This window comes from Scomber japonicus, chromosome 23 (genome assembly GCF_027409825.1).
Source record: "Scomber japonicus isolate fScoJap1 chromosome 23, fScoJap1.pri, whole genome shotgun sequence".
NCBI classification, from domain to species: domain Eukaryota; kingdom Metazoa; phylum Chordata; class Actinopteri; order Scombriformes; family Scombridae; genus Scomber; species Scomber japonicus.
Genome location: NC_070600.1, coordinates 15,005,076 through 15,026,476, shown reverse-complemented (window position 1 = coordinate 15,026,476; position 21,401 = coordinate 15,005,076). Strand labels below are relative to the sequence as shown.

Below are 21,401 nucleotides of genomic sequence, written 5' to 3'. Positions count from 1 at the left end.
GAAATACTAATATCTCTGATAATGCATAATGCATCATGGTAAACAGCATGCAAATACACATTTTCCTAATCCCGGCACCTGTGTCAAAAATAGTGTACTTATAAACTATCTAAATTAATGTAACAATCACTGTGTATCCCCAGCTTGACATTACTGTCTCCTCCACTGAAGGTCTGTTACCTCTTTGCTGTCACTATTACAAACATTCTGTTCAGATACATTCTTCTACATCTACATGATGAAATTATCCCCATTACACTTTCATTTATCTTCTTGATGAAGAAAGCTGCTATAAATGAACTTGACCAATGAGTCAAAGGTGTCCTAAAAATGAGGGAAATAAAAGATTGGAAAAACAGATAAATTATCCAAAAATACCAAGAACATTTCACATTACTAAGTAGGCATTGCCTGTCCCTGTTTTTATTAACATTCTCCTATTCAGCAGGCACTCACAGCTATTTTACCTACAATAATAACCCAGCACCTGGGCTAGCTATTGAAAAAGGAGTGAGCTGGCCATGTTGGACTCAAATGAACAGCTACTCTCATTAGTTCTAAATGACTCTGGCTGAAGAAGAGAGCACAGCCAAAACCAAACTGACCTTCCACTTGATCTGAGTGCTACACTCTGGATTGGAAGCTCACAGTTGCCTCATCTACACAAATGCTTTCATACAGACTTTGCTATATTCCGACTTTCTGCACAAGGACAACGCTTTCAAAGTTAAGAGGGAACACAGGTTACTTTAGTTGAGTCTGAGTGAGTACCCAGTGCACCCATGCTCGTGAGTACCCACTTTATTTTAATGGAGGTATGAGAGTTAATATAAATATATTCACACTGTTTGTCTAACAGATATTTTAATACTCTCCTCTGACATTTTAATTGGTATTTATTCAATTAAAAGTAGGTAAAACCTTTTTTCTTCTAGGTGACTACAGCTCAGTTACTGATCTTGACAGGTTGAACTCCCTGATGGACCTCGATCTTAAGAAACATTTCCTTACTGGGCTGCTGACCGTTTCCATGAATTTGTAAAAACTAGCTCTGTAGCAGTTGCAAATGGTTGCATTTCTCATCTTGCACTCTAAATATACATTCCATACATATGTATGTAGACACATTGTAAAAAATGAAAATGTTCAAGATCTTGAACGTATGTCGGCCAGAGATTGTGTTACGGTTCTCTCCTCTGGGAATATTACCCAGTCAGTGTCAGATTTAACTTACTATTTTCTGCACCCTGCCAGTCAGATTTCCTGCTGCCTAAATTAAGAAAAAATAGGTTCCAAAACAGAAAAAATGTAACTGCCAAAAAATAAACAATTTTCTATTACGTATACTCAAAATGCATCTGAGCCTTTACCTCATTAAAAGGTAAATCAATACAAATTACCACCTATTTAAATGCTGCAAGAAAAGAAAGCATGCTCAAAGTTTTGGGAAGTGGCCATGGTTTGCTAGGAAGGTAAAAGGATAATGTAGAGGCAAGATGGATGTTTCACTAGAGGGCATTTTGGTTGGCTGTCTGTCAGTACACTGGCAGTAGCAGCGAGTAAATGTTATTAATGGAGAGGAAAGAAGGCACAAATCACTATGAGCTATAACTTAAGAATGGAAGATGTACATGAGACGAAGAGAGTAGCTGTGAAATGCCAGCGTGTGAGGGAATATCTATCTCTCTCTTCCTCTCTCTCATAGATTAACATGAAGGACTGACAAGAAAAGGGATACAAAGTGAACACCAATCTTCAGAAATGGAAAATAAAAAACTATTTGTGTTCATGTATCCACTGTATTCATGCATTAAGATGGACATTCAAAATCTGCGTCTGGTCTAACCTCGTCACCTCTACTTTTTGTACAATCTCAAAGCGAACTCCAACCCTTCTCCACACCACACACACCCACACACACACACATACACAGTAAACAGCCCAGTCCTCCTCATTATCTCCCAGCAGAGGCCATCCTAATCCATATTGTCTGTTCTTTGAGGCCTCACTTCTCATTTCCCCCCAGGATCGAAGCAGACTCACACATGGCTGATGAACTGTCTGGAGAGACAGCAGGGAGTATACACGTGGATGGTCAGTCCTTGACTAACCGACCAACAGTATTTCTGTGTGTGTGTGTTTCATTTTGAGAGCATGATGACAGTGTCCACATTAGATTAGCATTAGTCACAGATAATTTGATTACACAGGGCTCTACAGAGTGTTTAAAGAACTTTTGAAACACCAGAGAGCCAGGTCATGGTTCTCCTGTCATACACAAGTGGACATACAGTAGAAATACACCCACACACATTTGTCACTCCAGTGACCACTTTGCTGAACAGGCAGAAAAAAATAGTACAAAAGAGAATCAACCTTATCAAACTATTGTCCTTTTCTTGAATTTAAATTGTATTTAGAACAAAGAAACACAACTCTATTTGTGTAATGCAAAATAAATAAAAGGGTAAATATGAGTTCTGATTTGATATAAATTAAACTGAACTACTTGCAGATCAGTGCTGCATTCTAATACATTTCGCACAAGGAATAGGAACCTACATGGAGTATCTTTGTGAAGATAAGATCTAGAGAATCAGTTGGAAATGAAAATACACTTCCAATATAGGTGATCACAGACGAATGAGAGCATAAACCTCAGCGAGCACAGATCAAGCCACAAATCGCCATATATGTTGTAAAGTACTTAAGTTTTGCCTACTGGTCTGTGGAGCTATGGAATATAGTGTGCAATATGCGAGACCATTGTTCCCTACAAGTGGTACATTGGCTGGAGTTTCCATAGCAACAAGCCTTGACTTTAAATTGAAGTGAACATACGCAGAACTAGGTGTGTATGCACCCAAATACAAACACACTAACCTCTAAGTGTTCGTCTAAATGCAATTCTCTGTTCTTTGACACAAATACAGTGTTAAGCACTCTCACACACACACATACAGACACACACACACAAGCAAACTTAAAACAATCTGTAAGGAGCGGAGCTGGAATGAGCTACATGGTGGCCTATTACATTGAGGTCAGATGAGATTTAGCAGGCAACAGGAGGAAGGCAGGAAGGAGACGAGGCCGGAGAGAACATCCCTGACAGAAAACAAGACGTTCCTCTTAAATGGTTCAGGATCAGTGGACTGAGACCTGTGCTTCCCAAGTCTGCTCACTGTATGTGTGTGTCTCCAGGAGCTGACGTGACTGCTTTTAAAATGTAGCAGTGCTCTATGGCAGGTGTGAAATTGTTTGTGTGTGTATGGGTGTGTGTAACCATGACTTGTCTAGGTTTAAAGCAGCAGAGTATCTGTTTTCATGGTCTGAGGCAGGTGTGTCTGCAGTCCCAGCTTTTACTGTGTTTCATACCTTGTTGACTGTCTGACTACGAAGACCCTGGGACTGCATACAAAACATGTTGTCTACTACCTTTACTGTCAGCTCTAAATGTACCTAGAAGCCTCACTGCTTGCAACACCAAAAATGACTTGTAACTAATCCAAGCTAACTTACTACTAACAACTATACTGTATTGGTAAGAATAAAGAGGGGAGATTAATTCCTATCAAAAAAATTCAAGTCTTAATGGATCTCAGTGCTTCATTTGACACAGTAGACCAGACCACATCACCACATTACTAGATTAACTGGAAAACTCGATGGGACTTTCAGACAAAGTACTAAACTGATTTAAATCCTACTTAATGTACAGGGACTACTTTTAGGTAATTACACATCTGAGTGGAAATGACATGTGGAGTTCCCCAAGGCTCCATTTTGGGGTCTCTTCTGTTCAACATCTACATGTTCCCACTGGCTCAGATTATGGAAACCAACCGAATATGTTACTATAAATTATGCAGACAACAATTACATTTACATAATCATATCAGAATGGAACTATGGTCCAATTCAAGCACTAAGTAACTGCGTTCACCAAATCAATTGGATGAACCAGAATTTTCTGTAATTAAACTAAGACAAAACTGTAGTAATTGTTTTTGGAACCAAGGAAGAACAATTAAAAGTCAGCCAAAAATCCTTGTGTAGTCTCATACCTGAATTTCAACAACCACATTAAGACAATTAAAAGTCTGCCTTCTGTCACCTTAGGAACATATCAAAGATTAAAGGAATTATGTGTCAGTCGGCTTTGGAATAACTTGTCCATGCATTTCTCCTCAGTAGACTTGATTATTGTTAACAACGCCTTTACAGGTCTTCTCCTTATTCAGAATCCTGCAGGTCAAGGTCTAAGACCAAGAAAATGGATCATATCACTCCATTTCTCAGAACTTTACACTGGCTTCCTGTCTGTCAAAGAATTTAATTCAAAATACTACCGTTGGTTTATAAAACTTTGAATGTTTAGGGCCTAAATACATATCAGATCTTCTGCTACATTATGAACCATCTCAGATCAGCTGGGACAGGTAAATACTAAGCATGAAGGAGCAGCAGTGTTCAGTTTGTATGCACCACATATCTGGTATAAAGTCCCAGAAAACTGCAGGGCTGATGCAACTCTCAGTTTTCTTAAATCAAGGCTGAAGACTTTTCTGTTGGCCACTGCCTTTTTCAAACTTTGATTCATTTCTTCCACTGCACTGTAACTTTTATTCTTGCATTGTATCTGTCTCATTCTACTCTAGCTTATTTTTAATTTCTATTCTATTAACTCTCTTTGTTTTAATTTTATTTACATGTCCTTTTATGATATGTTTCTTTTGCACTTTGTCTTAATGCTTTTAATGTTTTATGTAAAGCACTTTGAATTTTCTTTATTCTATACAAATAACTCTGCCTTGCCAAATGGGAATAGCAGAAGTATAGAAGAGTAAAGCAAGCAGGCTGCTTTAATAAAATTATTTTACACAGACACAATACTGAGGGGAATTGTAAGTGACAGCTTTATTACAGTCTTTTTCAGTGGCAAGCCACATACTACTGTTAAAACATTGCTAATGCTACTCATTATTACCTATCAGGCCCATATAATCATTGTGAAGTGTTTTTTTATCTTTTTAGAAAATTGCTTATTTGCCCCTTCATGAATATCTACTTACTTTTCTCTCCATCAAAGATTTTTTTTTTATAATTCTCTAATTTTCTCCATCATGCCACTGATCTCTACCAATCCTAATATTTGGTGGATTGTTTTCTTCACAGAGAGTCATGTTATATTAACATAATACTTTCCTCCTTCAATGTGCCTTTCTTACTCTTTCCATCTCCTTACTGTACCTTGGCTGGCTCTCCTGAGCCAGGTTCTCTCCTCTCTGGTAAGCGTGGTCTGCAATTTGAGTGGTAGACCTCTTAACAATTTGTTTCAGCTCAGGTTCCAGCCGCTCCATTATGGCTTTGATGGTCTCTGGTATTTTCTTCAGCTTGGCCAGAGCCTGATGAAGGACAAAACAAGCATTTTACTTTAAGCTAGGAAAGACTCTGAGATAACAGCATGGAACACAAGTTTTGATATAAAATTCACAATAAATACTGTGTATAGTGTTCAGCAGTGTTCATGTATGTACCTTGATAAGAATACCCATGAACTCAGCACTGTTTTCCTCTGGATCTACCTCAGGGAGTTCAGATTGGTTCAACTCTCGCACATCTTGTTGCAGCTCACGCACTGAAGGGGATATGGGCATACACATAGGTTAGCACATAATGTTAGGGCTTAGAAAGCATTTATAGGCAGAGGGATCTAAGGATTTCAGTAATGCACACACTGGAGAAAAAAAAGAGACCTCTTGCTTTACTTGCACATTTAAATATCAATTGCTGTCTACATTGTGGTGTTTTGAGCTATTGTGCTTTTAAAAACAAAAAAGACAAAGGCTTCGGAGACATGTCATGTCATCAAGTCAACCAAATCTAATCGAATCTGTAAAATCAATTTACAATACTCTATAATATGGCTTGCGTAAAATGAGCACTTTGTGTTGTTTTTTGATATACAGTAGAACTCTGGAGGCATTTGCGACCTATTCAGCATTTTCCCCAAACATAACAGCAACATATATACAAACGTAACAACCAAAATTCAACCTTCAACCTATCACCTTTTAGATGATGTAACACACTAAAACAAATACATCATTATTTTAACAATATAATATAATACATCTATCTCTTTTAAATGAACACACCTGAACCTATCCTGTTATCCTGTTATCCTCCCCCCTTCGTGCTCTCTCCATCTGACTAAGCCACATTAATGGGGAAAATTGAGAGTGGCAGCATCGAGTGATGCTCTAATTTCCATTAGATGGGGCCTCCCAATTCCCCATCAAAGCACGTTAAGAGAGTTAATGTTTATGGCAAGTTAATGGACTTTGGGTGTATTTCCTCTTTCCCCCATTCCAACTGTAGTTTCTGTAATAATTATGACAATTACTAGCTACAAATGAGGTGCTCTAATGCTATTAAACAAAATGGCAAGCTAAGCCATTGATGAAAGCGGGCTGCTCTTTCGTGACCACAGTTGTTAGCATGACGGTGTATAGCCACTTACCACCTGGCAGTAGCTAATTGCACATGTTCTCTTTGCATAATGTGGGGAAATCTGTGGTTTAGCTTTTACTTTTATGCCTACAGCCTGGGTGAATTGAATAGATATTTATTATCTATTAGTATGAATTTGTACATTTGCCTGTGTTTTTGTGTGTTTGGGGTCATGGCACACACATATATGCTAATGAGCTGAGCTAAGTGACCAAAAGGAGGTGGAGTTAAAGATACATGAATAAGATACATGTGTAAGAGCTAAGAGCAAAATAGAAAGAGACAGAGACAGAGAAAAGCAGAGAAAATTGAGAAAAGTTGAATTAAACAATCACTTAACAAGCACAGAAATGTTGGCCACATCTTTTCAGGGAAGCCTTCCTTGTCGGGAGCCACATGCTAATGTTGTTAATTGCTTACTGCCACGCTAGTAAGGTTGAAGTAAAAATAAGCTAATATTTGTGGATGCTGAGTGGTATGCATGGTGTATGGTTGCTTGGCATCTGCAGAGCTCAAAACGGTGAGCTACTTACTTAGAATGCCAAGAGTGGGTGGTGAAAAAAGTGGCAGGCTTAATATAAAAACTCAGAGACACCAAGGGAACACCAAGTTATTGCAGGATTAACTTTTTTCATTATCTTCTTGTTTGCGTTCCTCTGTGCTCTGCCTGGAAGGAATGCAGTGCTGACTGTACGCCCCTACAACCAAGAGAGAATTCATATATTCCTGAATACAGTTATAGTCGGCATTATCAGTCCCTGTTAAAGCGCTGGTTACCAGTTGGAGCGTAATGAATGCTGCTCCCCTACTGAGATGACAGAGACACAGCATGACTAATGGTACAGATAGGAGGGGGACAAGATGATTATAATGTTAGCAAGGGAAATGTACTGTATATTATGATCATAGTTGAAGATGTTATGACATACACTGCAAGGGAAGAAGTGTGGGTGTCTGCTTGTGTGTGCGAATGTGCAATGAGGCATCAGTGGTGATTTTCTGTTGTGTTTTTTTTTTGGTAAAGAGTTCGGATCAGCAGATCCTGCGTGCATTCAGTGATACTATGTGTGTGTGTATGTGTAAGAGGAGTTAGCAATACGCACCTATAATGACATGCAAATGGATGTAAGCCAGAGTGATGCTAATGACTTCATTATCACTAAGAATATCAGCACAGTGAAAATAAAATTGCAAACTGAAATCCGCACACTTTGTTATCCAGAGACCAACAACACCGTTGATGGGTTTATCGCTGTCGCAGTCCTAATGTATGCAATTTTAATGGAGAGCAAACCACACAACTTATGGTTTTTCATTAACACCCTCTTAAAAATCCCACTTCTATTTGTGTCTCTTTTCCTTCACTATCAGTCTTCTTATCCCAAGCCACCACATATTTTTCTCCATTATTCCGTCTTCCTTCCCTGTCTAATATGATCCAAGGGCCCCTACCACTGCTGGATCCGGGTGTGCTGAACTGTGATGAATCCAAAAGCTTGCGTGGAGTGGATAGGCTGCTGACATCTAACACAGGCATCGGAGATGTGTCTTTGGTTGTGGAACTGTGAAGAGACAACAAAAAAAATCCAGGAATAAAAATTTAAAAAGTATGTTATTAAAGATTCTTTCTTTCTCATACAAAACATGATATTACAAGTTACAACTGCATGATTTGTTAACTAAAACATGGTGTAGCAAAATCTTCTTATACTCATACAAAAATATGGACTAAAACGTACCCACTAACCTGCTTCTCTCTAACAAAAAAAAATCTACTGTTTAAACAAAAAAGCCTTGCATGTCGAGGTAGGATCGGTACTGCTTTCCAATGAGTCATTTATCAAGCCTTAAGCTGGAGGTGGAAGCAATCCAGGTCCTTTAAGTTGGGCGGTATAAACACAGTATGCCTGCTAAGTGAGTGGGGTGTATGGAGACTGGCTTGTTGTTAGAGGCAACCCAATACAGGGAGGCCAGGACCTGTCACTGGCTGACCCTCAGTAATAAATCACTGTACCTCACCAACCCACCGCCACCATAATTACTGCACCTCACACACAGACACGCACACACACATGTGGAAAAGTGCAAACAACAAGATGAATTCCTTACACAGAACACAACAGCATTAATAGCGTGTTCGAAGCCATTGTGCAGTCTTAGCCCTAATAAGTGATACGGCTACATCGTCAAATTAAAAACCTGGCTCTCGGGTCACGGAGGTATAACTTAAGTTATTCTCCTAACGATTGCAAAACCTGCTTTATCATTTAAACCATCACTTGTGTGACATGGAGAGTGTGGATCTTAAATTTATTATTCTCTGCTTGTAAATAGTAACTGCTACTGACTGCCACGTTTGAGAAATGGTTTGAAACCTGGAAGACAAACAATAAAATGTGTATACATAACTCGAATGTTCTTAAAATCGGTCAAATTATGACTCCTAGTGCTTGCCTGCCAAGCCTGTATGGATTAATTAGTACAGTTTGCCTCTTTACAGTAAATGATGTGGGGGGGGGGGGGGGGGGGGGGGGGGGGGCGGTATCTGTATCTTTGTAACTTCAGAAGTCTAAGTGAAAACATAAAGTAGAGCAACAAGTTATGGATGGTCTAATTGTTTTTGTCAGTAATTGGCTTAGTTTCCATACAGTAAATAATTGGCAAGTTGCACACAGTTGTCTCAGCAATGGAATAATGTATAATGAAGGCACATCTATAAAGTCTAACTTTTCAACAGACAGTGCACTTTGAAGGTTACATTTGTGCTGACTACATAACAGGCACACACTAAAGGCTTTTGATACCTCGGGCCAAACAAACAAGTGAAAAAGATTTATTTGTAAAGCCGTCTATGACTTTATGACTTACTGGTGAAAACACTGCATGGAATGAAAATCCCACAATTATTCAATGCTTGTTGTGCGGACAGATAAAAGAATAGCTATTATTTTTGCTAAACTACTGGGACCCTAAAATAGGAAATTAAGTGATATCAAATCCCTAATCCCTTCTAAATAGTTTTTGATCATCAGTAGTCCCACTGAGAAAAATGAGTCTTTGCAATTACAGGAACGCTAATAAAACCCTAATCTTAAAGTTTTGAAGCATGCACAATCGAGTAAACGAGCAAGCCCTCCCTAATGACACTGCAGAACTGTTTTCATGTTTTGTAGTTTCTATTCTTGTGAAGACATCCATACCCCTCCAAGTTTTAACAATATAAGAGAAAGCATTCATGCTCTGTCTCAACTGCCACTTACCCTGGAAGACGAGCAGCATTTTTGTCCTTGTTCTTGTGTCCCAGGCGACTTGTGGACTTGATGTAGAGGTGTCTGTGCAGCTCGTCAATAAGCACAAGGTGGATGTTGAGCTTCTTGCTGTGGAGCTCCAGGCGTAGATCACCAAGACCCTCCACTTGCAGCAAGGGGCCTTCTAAAGACTCTACAGCTGATACCTGCATATGACAACACACAAGATCATCTTTACTTATCCTGGCAATTGTTTGGTCAGACAACTTATCAGCCTTTTTTTCCTAGCACAGAAAAACATGTTGATACAGAGCAACAGGACATGACTGGTCCAGAATTAGCAGAGTTCAAAATTCTTGTCATCATAACACTTTTAAAGCAATACCATAAAGTGTATTGTATGAAAATATTTCCCATCTAAAACGGAACTCATGTACTCTAATCACTTTATTTCTCCATATTCACTCATTCTCTCTCCCTCCCTCCTTCTTTTCACACCTTCCATTAGCAGGAGCAGTAGCAGTTGCGGCATGTTTGCAATTAATAAATCTTCATGCCATTAAATTAAATGTGCCGGTATTTGTATTCGTGTGTACACGTATTCATTTCTGTGTGTATTTCAATAACACTGATGGCCAGATGATAGCGCTGTGAAACATATTTGCATGGCTAGGGCAGGCCTGAAGGGAATGGGTAGCAGTGGGGAGGACGCTGGGTACGGGGCATGGGTCAAGTGTGTGTTGATGCAAATGAGAGACACATTAGTGACAAGATGAGCTAATGCGTTGCATGATCAGCCCCCTTTTGCTTAATGGAAGAACTCGGCATGCCTGCAATATTTTGTGTGTCTTGGGATTGTGTGTGTTAGTGTGTGTACACACACACACACACCTCTCCTAATGTGTCTGTGTATGATTATATGTGTGTGATTGTATGACTGTAAATCATGTAATGCTTATGTGTCTGTGTATGGGGGGGGGTATCTCATTACCATTGGGCTGGTATGACAGAAGAAGGTTGGTTAACATCATTAGGGGACCAGGCCTGTCAGTGTAATGAGGGATATAAAGTCTCTAGTGAATTTGCTTGGGAGAAAGAGAGATGGAGAGAACGACAGAAAGTGGAAAGAGGAGAGGACAGAAAAGAATATAGGGTAGAAGAGGAGAGAAGATGAGAGGAGAGGAGAGGAGAGGAGAGGAGAGGAGAGGAGAGGAGAGGAGAGGAGAGGAGAGGAGAGAAGATGAGAGGAGATGAGAGGAGAGGAGAGGAGAGGAGAGGAGAGGAGAGCATGACTATCCATCACTAAGCCGTGGGCTACCTGGGGTGGGGGGTGGGGAGGTAGCAGCAGTTGTATGTGAGTAAACCTGGGTTTTGTGATTGATTATATTGGAACAGTGGAGTGAGAAAAGATATAGAGGAGAGGAGAGGAGAGGAGAGGAGAGGAGAGGAGAGGAGAGGAGAGGAGAGGAGAGGAGAGGAGAGGAGAAGAGGAGAGGAGAGGAAATTTTCTGGAACCAAAGCCAGTCTCATTTTTAACCAACCCCATGGGGTTTCAGACTGCCATTCAATAGCAGACAGAGAGCATAGTCTGAATTCTAATTGTCAACCCTTAGAGATAAGCCTCACATAAACACACCCAGACACACAGGCAGCGTTATAGAGTAAGAGACAGTAGAGGAGAGACAGGCATGGAGAGGAAGGCTAGGAAGTTGATTCTTGGCTAGTCTACTCCTGCCATACTGCAAAGCAAAATAATAACAAAGATGTATACTGCATTGGTCTGTCAGGACAAAATATTGTTAAAGAATGCAAAAAAAATGAAAAACAGACAAGAGGGAGAAATAGAGCAGAAGGAGAGAAGAAGCAACAGAAGGTGCATGTGAAAACCAGGGAGACATTAATCTGACAGATGAGTGCTGTAATGAGTGACAGCATGATGGGAATAAACACATCAGGGACTCTGAGAGAAGTGACAAGCTGTATGATGTTACAGCACAGAGATGTAGAGAGTTTGTCTCGGCAGTTAACAATATATCAGCAAAACAAATGAAGAAAACAGAAGAAAAAAAAAGTCAGTCTCTAGAAAGCTCATACATCTGTTTCTCGATTAGGGGTTGATAAACTTAAACAAAAATCCTGACAACTAAATGTGGTCAATTCAGTCTGACTGACTCAAGAGCACAGTAGTAAATGTGAAAGTATTAAACTAACCAAATAAGTTATTTCAAGGCTGTCATTTTATCATTTTATAATGTGACCAAACACCTCTACTTTGGCTTAAGCATGGGTTATTTAAAGTGGACTCCATATTATTTATTCATATACTGCATAAACATCTCACCAAAACGAAAAGTAGAAAGAAACCATGCAACAGCCTTTCAATATGTAGAGGCGTATAAAATGTTCTTTAAAGTGTACTTTTTACATACTAATGAAACTGCACCGTCCTAATCAAGTTAAGCACATTTGAAGTTTGCAAGAACGCGGCGAAGCGTCCAACTGACTTTGAACTTTCCACAACCTTTCAAAGCACGCTGAACAGACTGAGCACAGGTTGAATGAAGTTCCACTTCTCTCCACCCCCACAAAGAGGATTTTTCATGGTCCTTTGGGCACACCGTCATCCCTCTTTTTTCCTCCTCCTCAGATAACCCCATTCTAGCAAACTAATTATTACTAAAGTCTGAAGGAAGATGTGTGGGAGTGACAGAGGAAGAGAGAGAGGAAAGAGAAGGCATGGAAAGGAACAGAGAGATCACAGAGACTGGTCGTTTAGCCCTCAATGACATCCTCAAGCTTCCCTGCCGAGCATACTGCAAAACACACATCAAAAGAACAGGAATGCACACATACATACACACACACCTGCAGTGCCCTAAACGCACAAAGACGATGTTTGCTTGAACTGCTCAAGGCTAAAAAAGTAGTCTTTAAAGGCATGAGAGGAGCCAGGAAATCAATCTGAGGAGCAACATGGCACATAAACACTGGTGTTTATGTATGTGTGCTGTGAACACCAACAGAGTCTCAAAAGCATCCTATCAGTAATGCTACATCCATTTACATATGCCAACAGGTTTTCCCACAACTACAAAAGCAGCTAAGCAGCAATCTGTTCTTTTTTTCAATTTCTCATTTTCTTCACATAGATTACTATCCAACCCAACAGTCAAAACATACAGTACTGTATATGTGAGAGCAAATCTGTCAGGCAATCAAGTTTTGTTTTTTTTCTTTTTACTCTCTGTCTCACTTTTTATCAAACGGAAACGCTGTTCAGTTCACATATACTTACACATTACAACACACAGCACTTACCAGCATATCGGTGGCATGAAGGTAGTGCTTGCTTGCCATATAGGTCTCCAGCTTTTGAGGCACTTGCTTGATGCTTTCTATTTCATCCAGGAGCTGGAGGACGTGCTTGTGCTCGATGCCTTCTATCCACAGCTTCCTCAGCTCGTCCCTTTTGCAGTGGAGCAGCATCTTACAAGACAAGAGGTTCTCCTTCACCTGCAGGAAAGAAGGAGTTGAAGTCATAAAAGAACAACAAGCATCTTTTAGCTACAGTAGTACCCCTAAACAAAGTTGTTTTTTTGAGTGGTAATGAATCACTTCTCCTGGCATATTATTTAACTCATCTTTTAATTCTTAAAATATACAGAGATTCAAGCATTGTCAAAAATGTGTAGTGTTGAATCTCAAGAACTCTTAGTCTTTGGATAACAGTTATATGGGTTCACACTGTATAATATCAATTTAAATACACATCAAGACAATATAATATTGAATCAATGTGAGGAATCTCTGAAAAAGCAAGTGAAATATGTTATCCCTTTTTGTAAACACTCAGTTTGCTGGTACACGCCACAGGTAAAATGTATTTTGGTTATGTTTATGCTTTACTACACAAGTTAAAGTGACTGGCAATTCAATTGAAAGCCCTGCTAACCTCGTAGGTGTTTTCCCATTCACTAGATCTAAGGTTTAATTTGGGCAGAAGAAAAGTTACAGAAACACAGATTTGTAAATACAGTAGATTTTTTTCAATACATTCTGACATGTCAAAGTTGGAAAATCATCAATGGCTCAAACTATAAACTGTTTTTTGAGTCCTGTTTTTGTGCTTGCTGACTCACTGTCACTGTCGTGGCTTTAAGAGGACATTGAATAAAACTGAGTCACTGTTGATGTTAGTAATAGCACCTTTGCTTTGCCTCCTATGACATGCCAAAAATTGACATGAAATGAACATAGAAATGTGGAATGATGGTAAAGTGATGAAATAATAATGAAGGAATGATAAAGTAAAATCCATAAATGTAATCATCATTTAATGACATATCTGGGCCAATACAACTTGGCTAAATTACATTTTTACCCTGCTAATAAAAACCACTAGAACAATTGATGTCTTTTTTATAGAACTTTCTATATAACTAGCTTGCACAAATAGGGGACCGGGAGACTGACCTAAGCATTTTGAAGAGTGATAGAGAAAATTATGTCCAGAGGTTTCAGGATCCGAACTTCAGCGGATGATTGTTAAGTAGGCAGTTTTCTTCTTGGGTGAACAGGATTTGTGTTAATTAAGTCAGTCTTTCAGTCTTGGGGAATAAAAAAGCCTTAAAACTGAGATAAAAAAACCCTTCTAATAAATGAGAAGACTGATGAAAATTACAAAAAAAAAAAGCTTTTCTATTTTGTTTTTAATTATGCAGCTCAGAGTCGCTGCTCTGAAATCAATCTGAAACAATGTAAGCAGGAATTTTAGTAATCTATACTTATTTAGTCCAGGGTCCATTTTAGTATGAATATCTCCATTTTACCTGTTTGATTGTGTTGCGGGAGCTGGTGATGCGTTCAGTGATGCTCTGGTAGGTCCTGATGGCAGTGGTGAGTTCAGCATAATGCTGAACTATCAGCTGATCTAAGTCCCTATCACATGTCTCAAAGGCCTCTTCCAGACGTCCTTTCTCTGTCTCTCTATCCTGCACATCATCACTGCTGGACAAAGTCCTGGATAGAGACAGAGGGGTGAAGAGGGAGAGATTATGTATTACGGTTTCAAATCAATAACTAAATCTAAATCTAGAATCTGAATGAAGCACCACAATAATAAACACTTATTAATACAGCCACCTTCATAACTAAAACACTACAGAAGTGTTTTACATGTTTGAACCAAGATTAAAACATTTCAGGACTAACATGGAGGCAAAACTAAACAATAATACAAAATAAAAATATTGAATAAATCAACCAACTATACATTAAACTAGCATTAACGATAGATTCATAAACAGTCAGGCACCCATATGAACACTGATAGAGGTTACTCTGTCACTGTAATCATTTCACCTGTCCATACTAGCTTTTAAAGACACCCTTCAATTGTACTTTCAATGTAAGTGATGGGGGCCAAAATCTCAGTGTGTCATTTTGTACAAAAGTGCATTTAAAAGTTTATCTAAAGCTTAAATGAGGCTTCAGCAGTCTGCGTTATTCATATCAAGTGGATATCTTGAGATGGTATTTATGACCTTTTTAGCATCCCTCTTTGTGTTTCCCAATTGAGCTGCAGTGGAAGTATAGTAAAAAAAAAGATGGACTAGGGCACTGAAAAGACTTCAGCATTGAAAGATATCTACTTGAATTAACTAATTTGGAAAACTGAGGCTTCATATTAGCTCCAGATTAACTTTTAAATACATCTTTGCACAGAAGACACTTAAGGATTATGGTCCTTATCACTTACATTGTAAGTACATTATGAAGAGATCTTCTAATGGCCAGTATGAAGAGGAGGAATGATTACAGCAAGAACAATCTGGGGGACCTGATTATAGTTTTAAGACTGACTTGTAAAACTTTGAACCTGTGAAACATTTTGGGACAGCCAAATAAGGCAAATAAAACCAAACACCACCCAAAATCTATACGATTTTTAAAAAACTATTACAGTATTAGAAAAAAATGTTGGAAATAAACACATTTTAAGGCACCACAAGTTAGAAGGAGAAACACAGGGGAATGACAGTAAAAGTACAGGACTGTTCATGTCAGCCTTCACCTAAAGGCAGCATGAACAGGTACATCCATTCTGTAAGAAGTTGATCTACCCGTAGCAACAATAACACATGTAGTGTTATTGGTTAAATGATTTATGCATAAGCTGATGACTGTTTGGGACACTTGGTAATAACCCCTTGACATTCCTGATGTTTTCCACTATGTTGTATGTTTACCTTCCTCCAGTGGTAGTTTCACCAAAGGCAGGAAAAGCTTTGAGACAACAAATTGTGGATATGTCTAAACCGTCAATCTTTTTTGGTGAATATTACCTCTTAAAAAAGGCATTGCAGTCGTACAAAGTAGCTAAACACCAAGACAACCTTTTAAAAAGTCGTTTCAAAGCTTCAATTTGAAAGTGGCACACACTGAAACCAGCTTTAACACTTTTCTTCTGATTCAGGAAGAAAATATAACTTGTGTCATGATTAAGCAACATATACTATCGCAAATAAAACATGTGCGTAATTGATGCTGTAATTTATTTTGTGTAATTATCAACACAGGAAGGATGTTGCTAACATGTAGCTTTAGCTTTAGCTTCAGCTGTCAGTATGTGAGAGATGACACAGGAGTCAAGGAGCTGTCGGAAAGGTTACCGCCGCCGTTCACTGCGCATAATGTGAATGTGACAAACCTTACCTTATGACAGAGATGAGAAGACCAGAGGGGTCTTTGTTTTTGTTAACAGCACTCCTGTATCTTCCTGTATCTGCTGCCATTTTTTTTTTACAGCTGCGGCACCCAAACAGGAAGACAGAAGCGCGAGATTAGAGGGAATTGTGGGAGTTGTAGTCTAAAAGGTGGAAAGTAGAGTCCGTCACTAGCTGTGCTCATCCATAACAATGGAAACAAGTATTTTGCACCATTGCTTCAAATTTCTGAGGATTCAGGGTTTTAATTACTAAAATAATTGACTTTAACACAATGAAAATAACACAATAGGGGTCCAGTATATATATTTAAATTAAAAAAACATTTCTAAATATTACATCAGTCATACAATAATTACATTTAATTTCATCATTTTGAACTATAGCTTTTTAATTGGTGTACATTGTCAGGGCTTTACCACAAGAATCTGCCTGGTGTGCACAATTATTCAAATAAGTGTTATAATTCTTGTTTACATGGGGTGTGATTATAGACTAAGATAATATTTTAACTTCTGTAACTATACACTTCACATTGTTTGAATGCAATATTGATATTGTAAGGATTTTTTTGTGTATGATAACAGGAAAACCCTTTCTTTGTCACACTTTCAATCCAGAGCTCTTGAGACTGATAAAGGAAAGGTTGTGTAGAGAAGAAAGAAGACAGTTTGTGTCAGTGAGTTAATAGCTTTCCCCATTTAGAACATATAGTATGGGATTTAGCCGGGCTCTCCTGTGCAGTATCTTTGACAATATCTGCTGTACCAATGAGAATGGGAGAGGGCATTGATTCTGGAGCGAAAAGGGTCGATTCCCAGCACTGGGCCCTGATTGATGCACCGGTGGACTGACGAGATAACATTGTGGGTGATCTTTGTGTCTCTTCCTCCCCTAAAAAAGAAACAATCACTGTGTCATGCAGGAGCTGCCGTTTTTCTTTTGAAGGCGCCTGGCTTCCCAGGTCCAGGTTTAATTTTGAGGTTCTTATCACCTTACCCTGCAGTCCATGTCCCATCAGTCCGACTAATCTACTGGGCTTCTTTTCTCCAATAACACAGGACCAAGGTTATTTCTTTCAGCTTGGTGTGCGTTTAGACACTAAATGATTGCTTTGACTGACTGACCTGTGTGTGGATTGAATACAAGGGCAACAAGGTCTTTGTAGGGTATGCCTATATGATCTGTTAATGTATAGATCTAAATTCAAATGCTGCATCTCATTACTCTGTCCTAGAGTACAGTGTATAGTACTGACAGATAGTCCTTGATCTTAAGGTCATTAGTGGATGAATGTAATAGCTATAATAATTATTGTAAGAGAGGAGAAATACCACATAAAGATAAGCAGGTAGTGTACATACAGTATTGTCAACTCTCCAATTACATTCTTTAGATATTTGCAACAAAATGTCATCCCTCTGTGATGAAGAAGAAGATATTTCTCTACTTGTTACTATGGATATGTGGTTAGGGGAAAGAGCAAAACATTGCATCTAATATATGCCTTCTAGATGTTCCACATATCTCCAACTTAACCACACACTTGAAGTAATGCATCGCCCACATTAGGATATACAACACCAAAACCACATTTCCATCCCATGTATTTTTCATTTAGAGACAGACACGTTATATGTAATTGATATCTTTACTGAGTACAGATTTCATTTTGCAGAAATGACACAGCAAGAAATGGAATTAGATAAAGATTTATAGATGCCTGATCAGTAGTTTTCTTGAAAATGTAAGATCAAAACAAGGTAAGAGATATTACCAAAAGCCATTAATGGTTCCTAAGAGGATGAGGCTTTTGCAGGATGAGAAAAATATATTATGATTTCATGATTTCATCTCAAGTTTTTCTGCCAAAAGAAAAAAAACACAGAAGTTCATCATCCACTATGAACATGATCAGATGCCTACGTAGGTATCAGTAACATGTGAGAAAAATGTGAAAGGACATTGAGCAAACAGTCATAAGTAGCCATTGAATGAGCTTTTACCAATAAATGAAACAGATTACCAAGCAGCATAATTGCTCAATGTCAAAGTCAAGAGTCAGTTATAATTATGATTTTGTTGACTGTTACAATGCTGTCACAAACAAGGAAGGCTGTTTTTCACACTCTACCATTCAATTTTCATCTCTATTCTCACTCTATTCAATATAGCCTGAGGCTTTTCAAAAAGTGTCCTCAGGGCATTGCTGCATATTATAATTCTTTATTACAAATCTGCTCATAATAGACTCATGGGTGAGGGATTCCCCTTAGGAAAAAACATCCTTCCTACTATTTATGACAGTTATTCTTAACATGACATTGTTTAAAACGTTTATCTCAGACAACCAGGAAATTAATTTTTTTAATTGATATAAAAATTGGTATAACGTATCCCAATGAAATCAACTGTAACAGTTTTGCAAGCCAAATATAGTCTACTTGCCAGTAATGTGAACCTGGAAATGTTGAGTATCTTAAAGTTTTGTTAGAAATGTACACTATGGGTCTCCAGAATTTAGAAACCAGCCAGATGCGTACTTGTATATGTTGGGAAATTAGTGTAATTAGCACAATTACCTATACAGAAAATATTTCAGCAACTGCTTGGCCAAATTGGGCAACATTTGGGTGGTTTTGGGGGTTATTGAGAATGTTGGATCCATTTCTGACATTTTCAAATTGAAAATGGATAATCAAACCAGAAGTGGCCAAGTTTCTTCTCCCGGTTTGTAGTCAATTTGGAAGTTTTAGAGGACACTGAATCAATTGGATTGGAGTGATAGCTTATGTATTTGAAATAATTTAAATAACTTTAATTCTGCTATAAATTGTAGCATATTTATGAAAACAAAGCTCTAAAACAGTGAGTCAGCTTTGTGGCAACAGGTGAAGCCATCCCAATGGTACATCAATATTAAAAAAGATATGTATTGGATCAAGGTATCTATTGTGTAAAATATTTGAATGCACATTCGCTGCGTATATGGAGGTTCTCAATAAATATCCCTACAACCACAGTGAATTCTTAAAAGGGGTTTTATTGATTTATGTGTGCACAGTATCACATACACAATGCAGAAAACATAAATCAGCAGAAAATAGTATTATAAAGAAAGTATTAGGTTATTGTTTGTATAATATATCAAGTTTAGAAGATAATTCTTATGAGCTGTCATTCCTTATATGTATAATATCCTCCCTCCTCCAGACATATCAAATTTCTTGCTGTACTTTCATGTCCTGCAAGGCTGTATGAGTTTCTGAGATGGATATGGTGAGAACAAATCTATAATTTTACTACCAGTTTGTTGACTATTTCTGCTCTTACAGTTTAACTTATTTACATTAAATTTATATTCATTATATTTGTAAGAGTTGACAGAATTATATGTATTTTCTCATACCTTTAATTCAACCATAGTAACAAGCTATTTGTCTTCTCTGCAATTGTTTTGTCAGATCATTTATTATGTATCAGATATTCTAGTGGAATAAGACTTATTTTACAAAAGCTTTTTTCTAATTGATATTTAATATTTTTTCTTTAGGAAGTGATTAGAGATACTATCTTCCAAAGGAGGTAACAAAGAAAGACAAGCACATGCAGACATGCAGCTATTATTTGAAAGCAATAAGAGTACAATGTAAACAATTGCAATTGTGATTAACTAACAGGATTGGAAAGATGTGTTCAAACTATATCCGTCTCTGCACAGGACAAAGTTAACATTCAGTATGCTCCTTGTGGAACTGAGTCTGACACTAATCAGGGCTTTGTTCCAAAGCAAAAGCAGTATGTTGTGTTTGCTCTGAAATAGGTCATCCCTAGCATGGCAACTCCTGCTCCTTCCTCCTCCTCAACAGCTGTCTACAGCTCATCTCCATATTTACCTCTGTCTTTTGTTTACTTGCATTGTCCTGTTACTCTTCACCTGTGTAGTCATCCTTACTGCTCATCACCTCAACTCTTCTTCTGCCTACTGCTGCTCCCAAATAGTTTCCTACAATGCCCACCAATGTTGTTTGCTAGATAGTCCACGATGCCTTCAAACATTGCATTCCAAAACAACATGACGTTTGATCTACCCTATCTTTTTGATTATCTATTGCTTGCTTTGTCCCTTTGGATTTACTTGTCTTTTCTGGCTGACTGCCTGAATGTAAGCCTGAATTACTACAGAGTGAAACCTACTTTTATTATATCAGTTCTGCCTCATAAATGCTTTTGGATCTAAGTCCACACCAACCCTCGCCACATAAAAAAAACATGCAAAGAGGTGCTGACTGTGGGCTTCCTCTATTTTCACAAATAAAAGGCAGATTCAGCAATTGAATATACATACATACAACATACATGGGAAATTAAACTGAACATTTGCTGTTGCTGTATTATTCCCCAGGAGCTTATATTCAATATATAAATAACACAGACCTGCAGTGTAGTATTGACTGTTTGAGGGTTATTGGAAAAGTGAGGACAGTTAAAGGTGAATGATGAGAGATAACCCATTCAAAAGTGGTTTAAACATGTTCGTGATGGATAGTGGAAAATTGTGCTGGTGAGAACTCAGCAGTGTCACAGCCCCTTTGGGTGTCTTTTAGGGCCTGTGCTGGGCACTCAGTGTCTCTCTCTCTTTCTGCCTCTCTCTACTCAGATCCTGAGCTGATTGGAGCACAGGGCTCTGATTAGTGCAACTCAGTACACCTGGCCAGTGTCCTGTGGGGTGGTGATTAAAGCCCTGTCTCTTTCTCATTTGGTCTCTCTCGCCCCCTGAGGACATCTTGGTTCTGTTGACGTTACTCTTTTGTTCTTATGTTTCGCATTATACAACACCCTTGCAGCACATTTACCATTTACAACATCACTCCACAGTTATTCTTTTGTTGCACATTCAATTCAGCTTTTG

At 38.4% G+C, this 21,401-nt stretch overlaps 1 protein-coding gene across 1 annotated transcript in view; it reads right to left on the bottom strand.

The window, feature by feature from the left end:
• Window positions 1–16,561, bottom strand: part of exoc4 (exocyst complex component 4) — a 117,850-nt gene extending 101,289 nt beyond the window's left edge. The window contains exons 1-7 of the mRNA XM_053313951.1: window positions 16,479–16,561; window positions 14,594–14,783; window positions 13,083–13,277; window positions 9,777–9,970; window positions 7,969–8,078; window positions 5,541–5,632; window positions 5,254–5,408 (exon numbers count right to left, since the gene is read on the bottom strand). Coding sequence (XP_053169926.1) covers window positions 5,254–5,408; window positions 5,541–5,632; window positions 7,969–8,078; window positions 9,777–9,970; window positions 13,083–13,277; window positions 14,594–14,783; window positions 16,479–16,558 — 1,016 coding nt within the window. The 5' untranslated portion in view covers window positions 16,559–16,561. The remainder of the gene's footprint in view (window positions 1–5,253; window positions 5,409–5,540; window positions 5,633–7,968; window positions 8,079–9,776; window positions 9,971–13,082; window positions 13,278–14,593; window positions 14,784–16,478) is intronic.
• Between the last annotated feature and the right edge of the window lie 4,840 nt (window positions 16,562–21,401).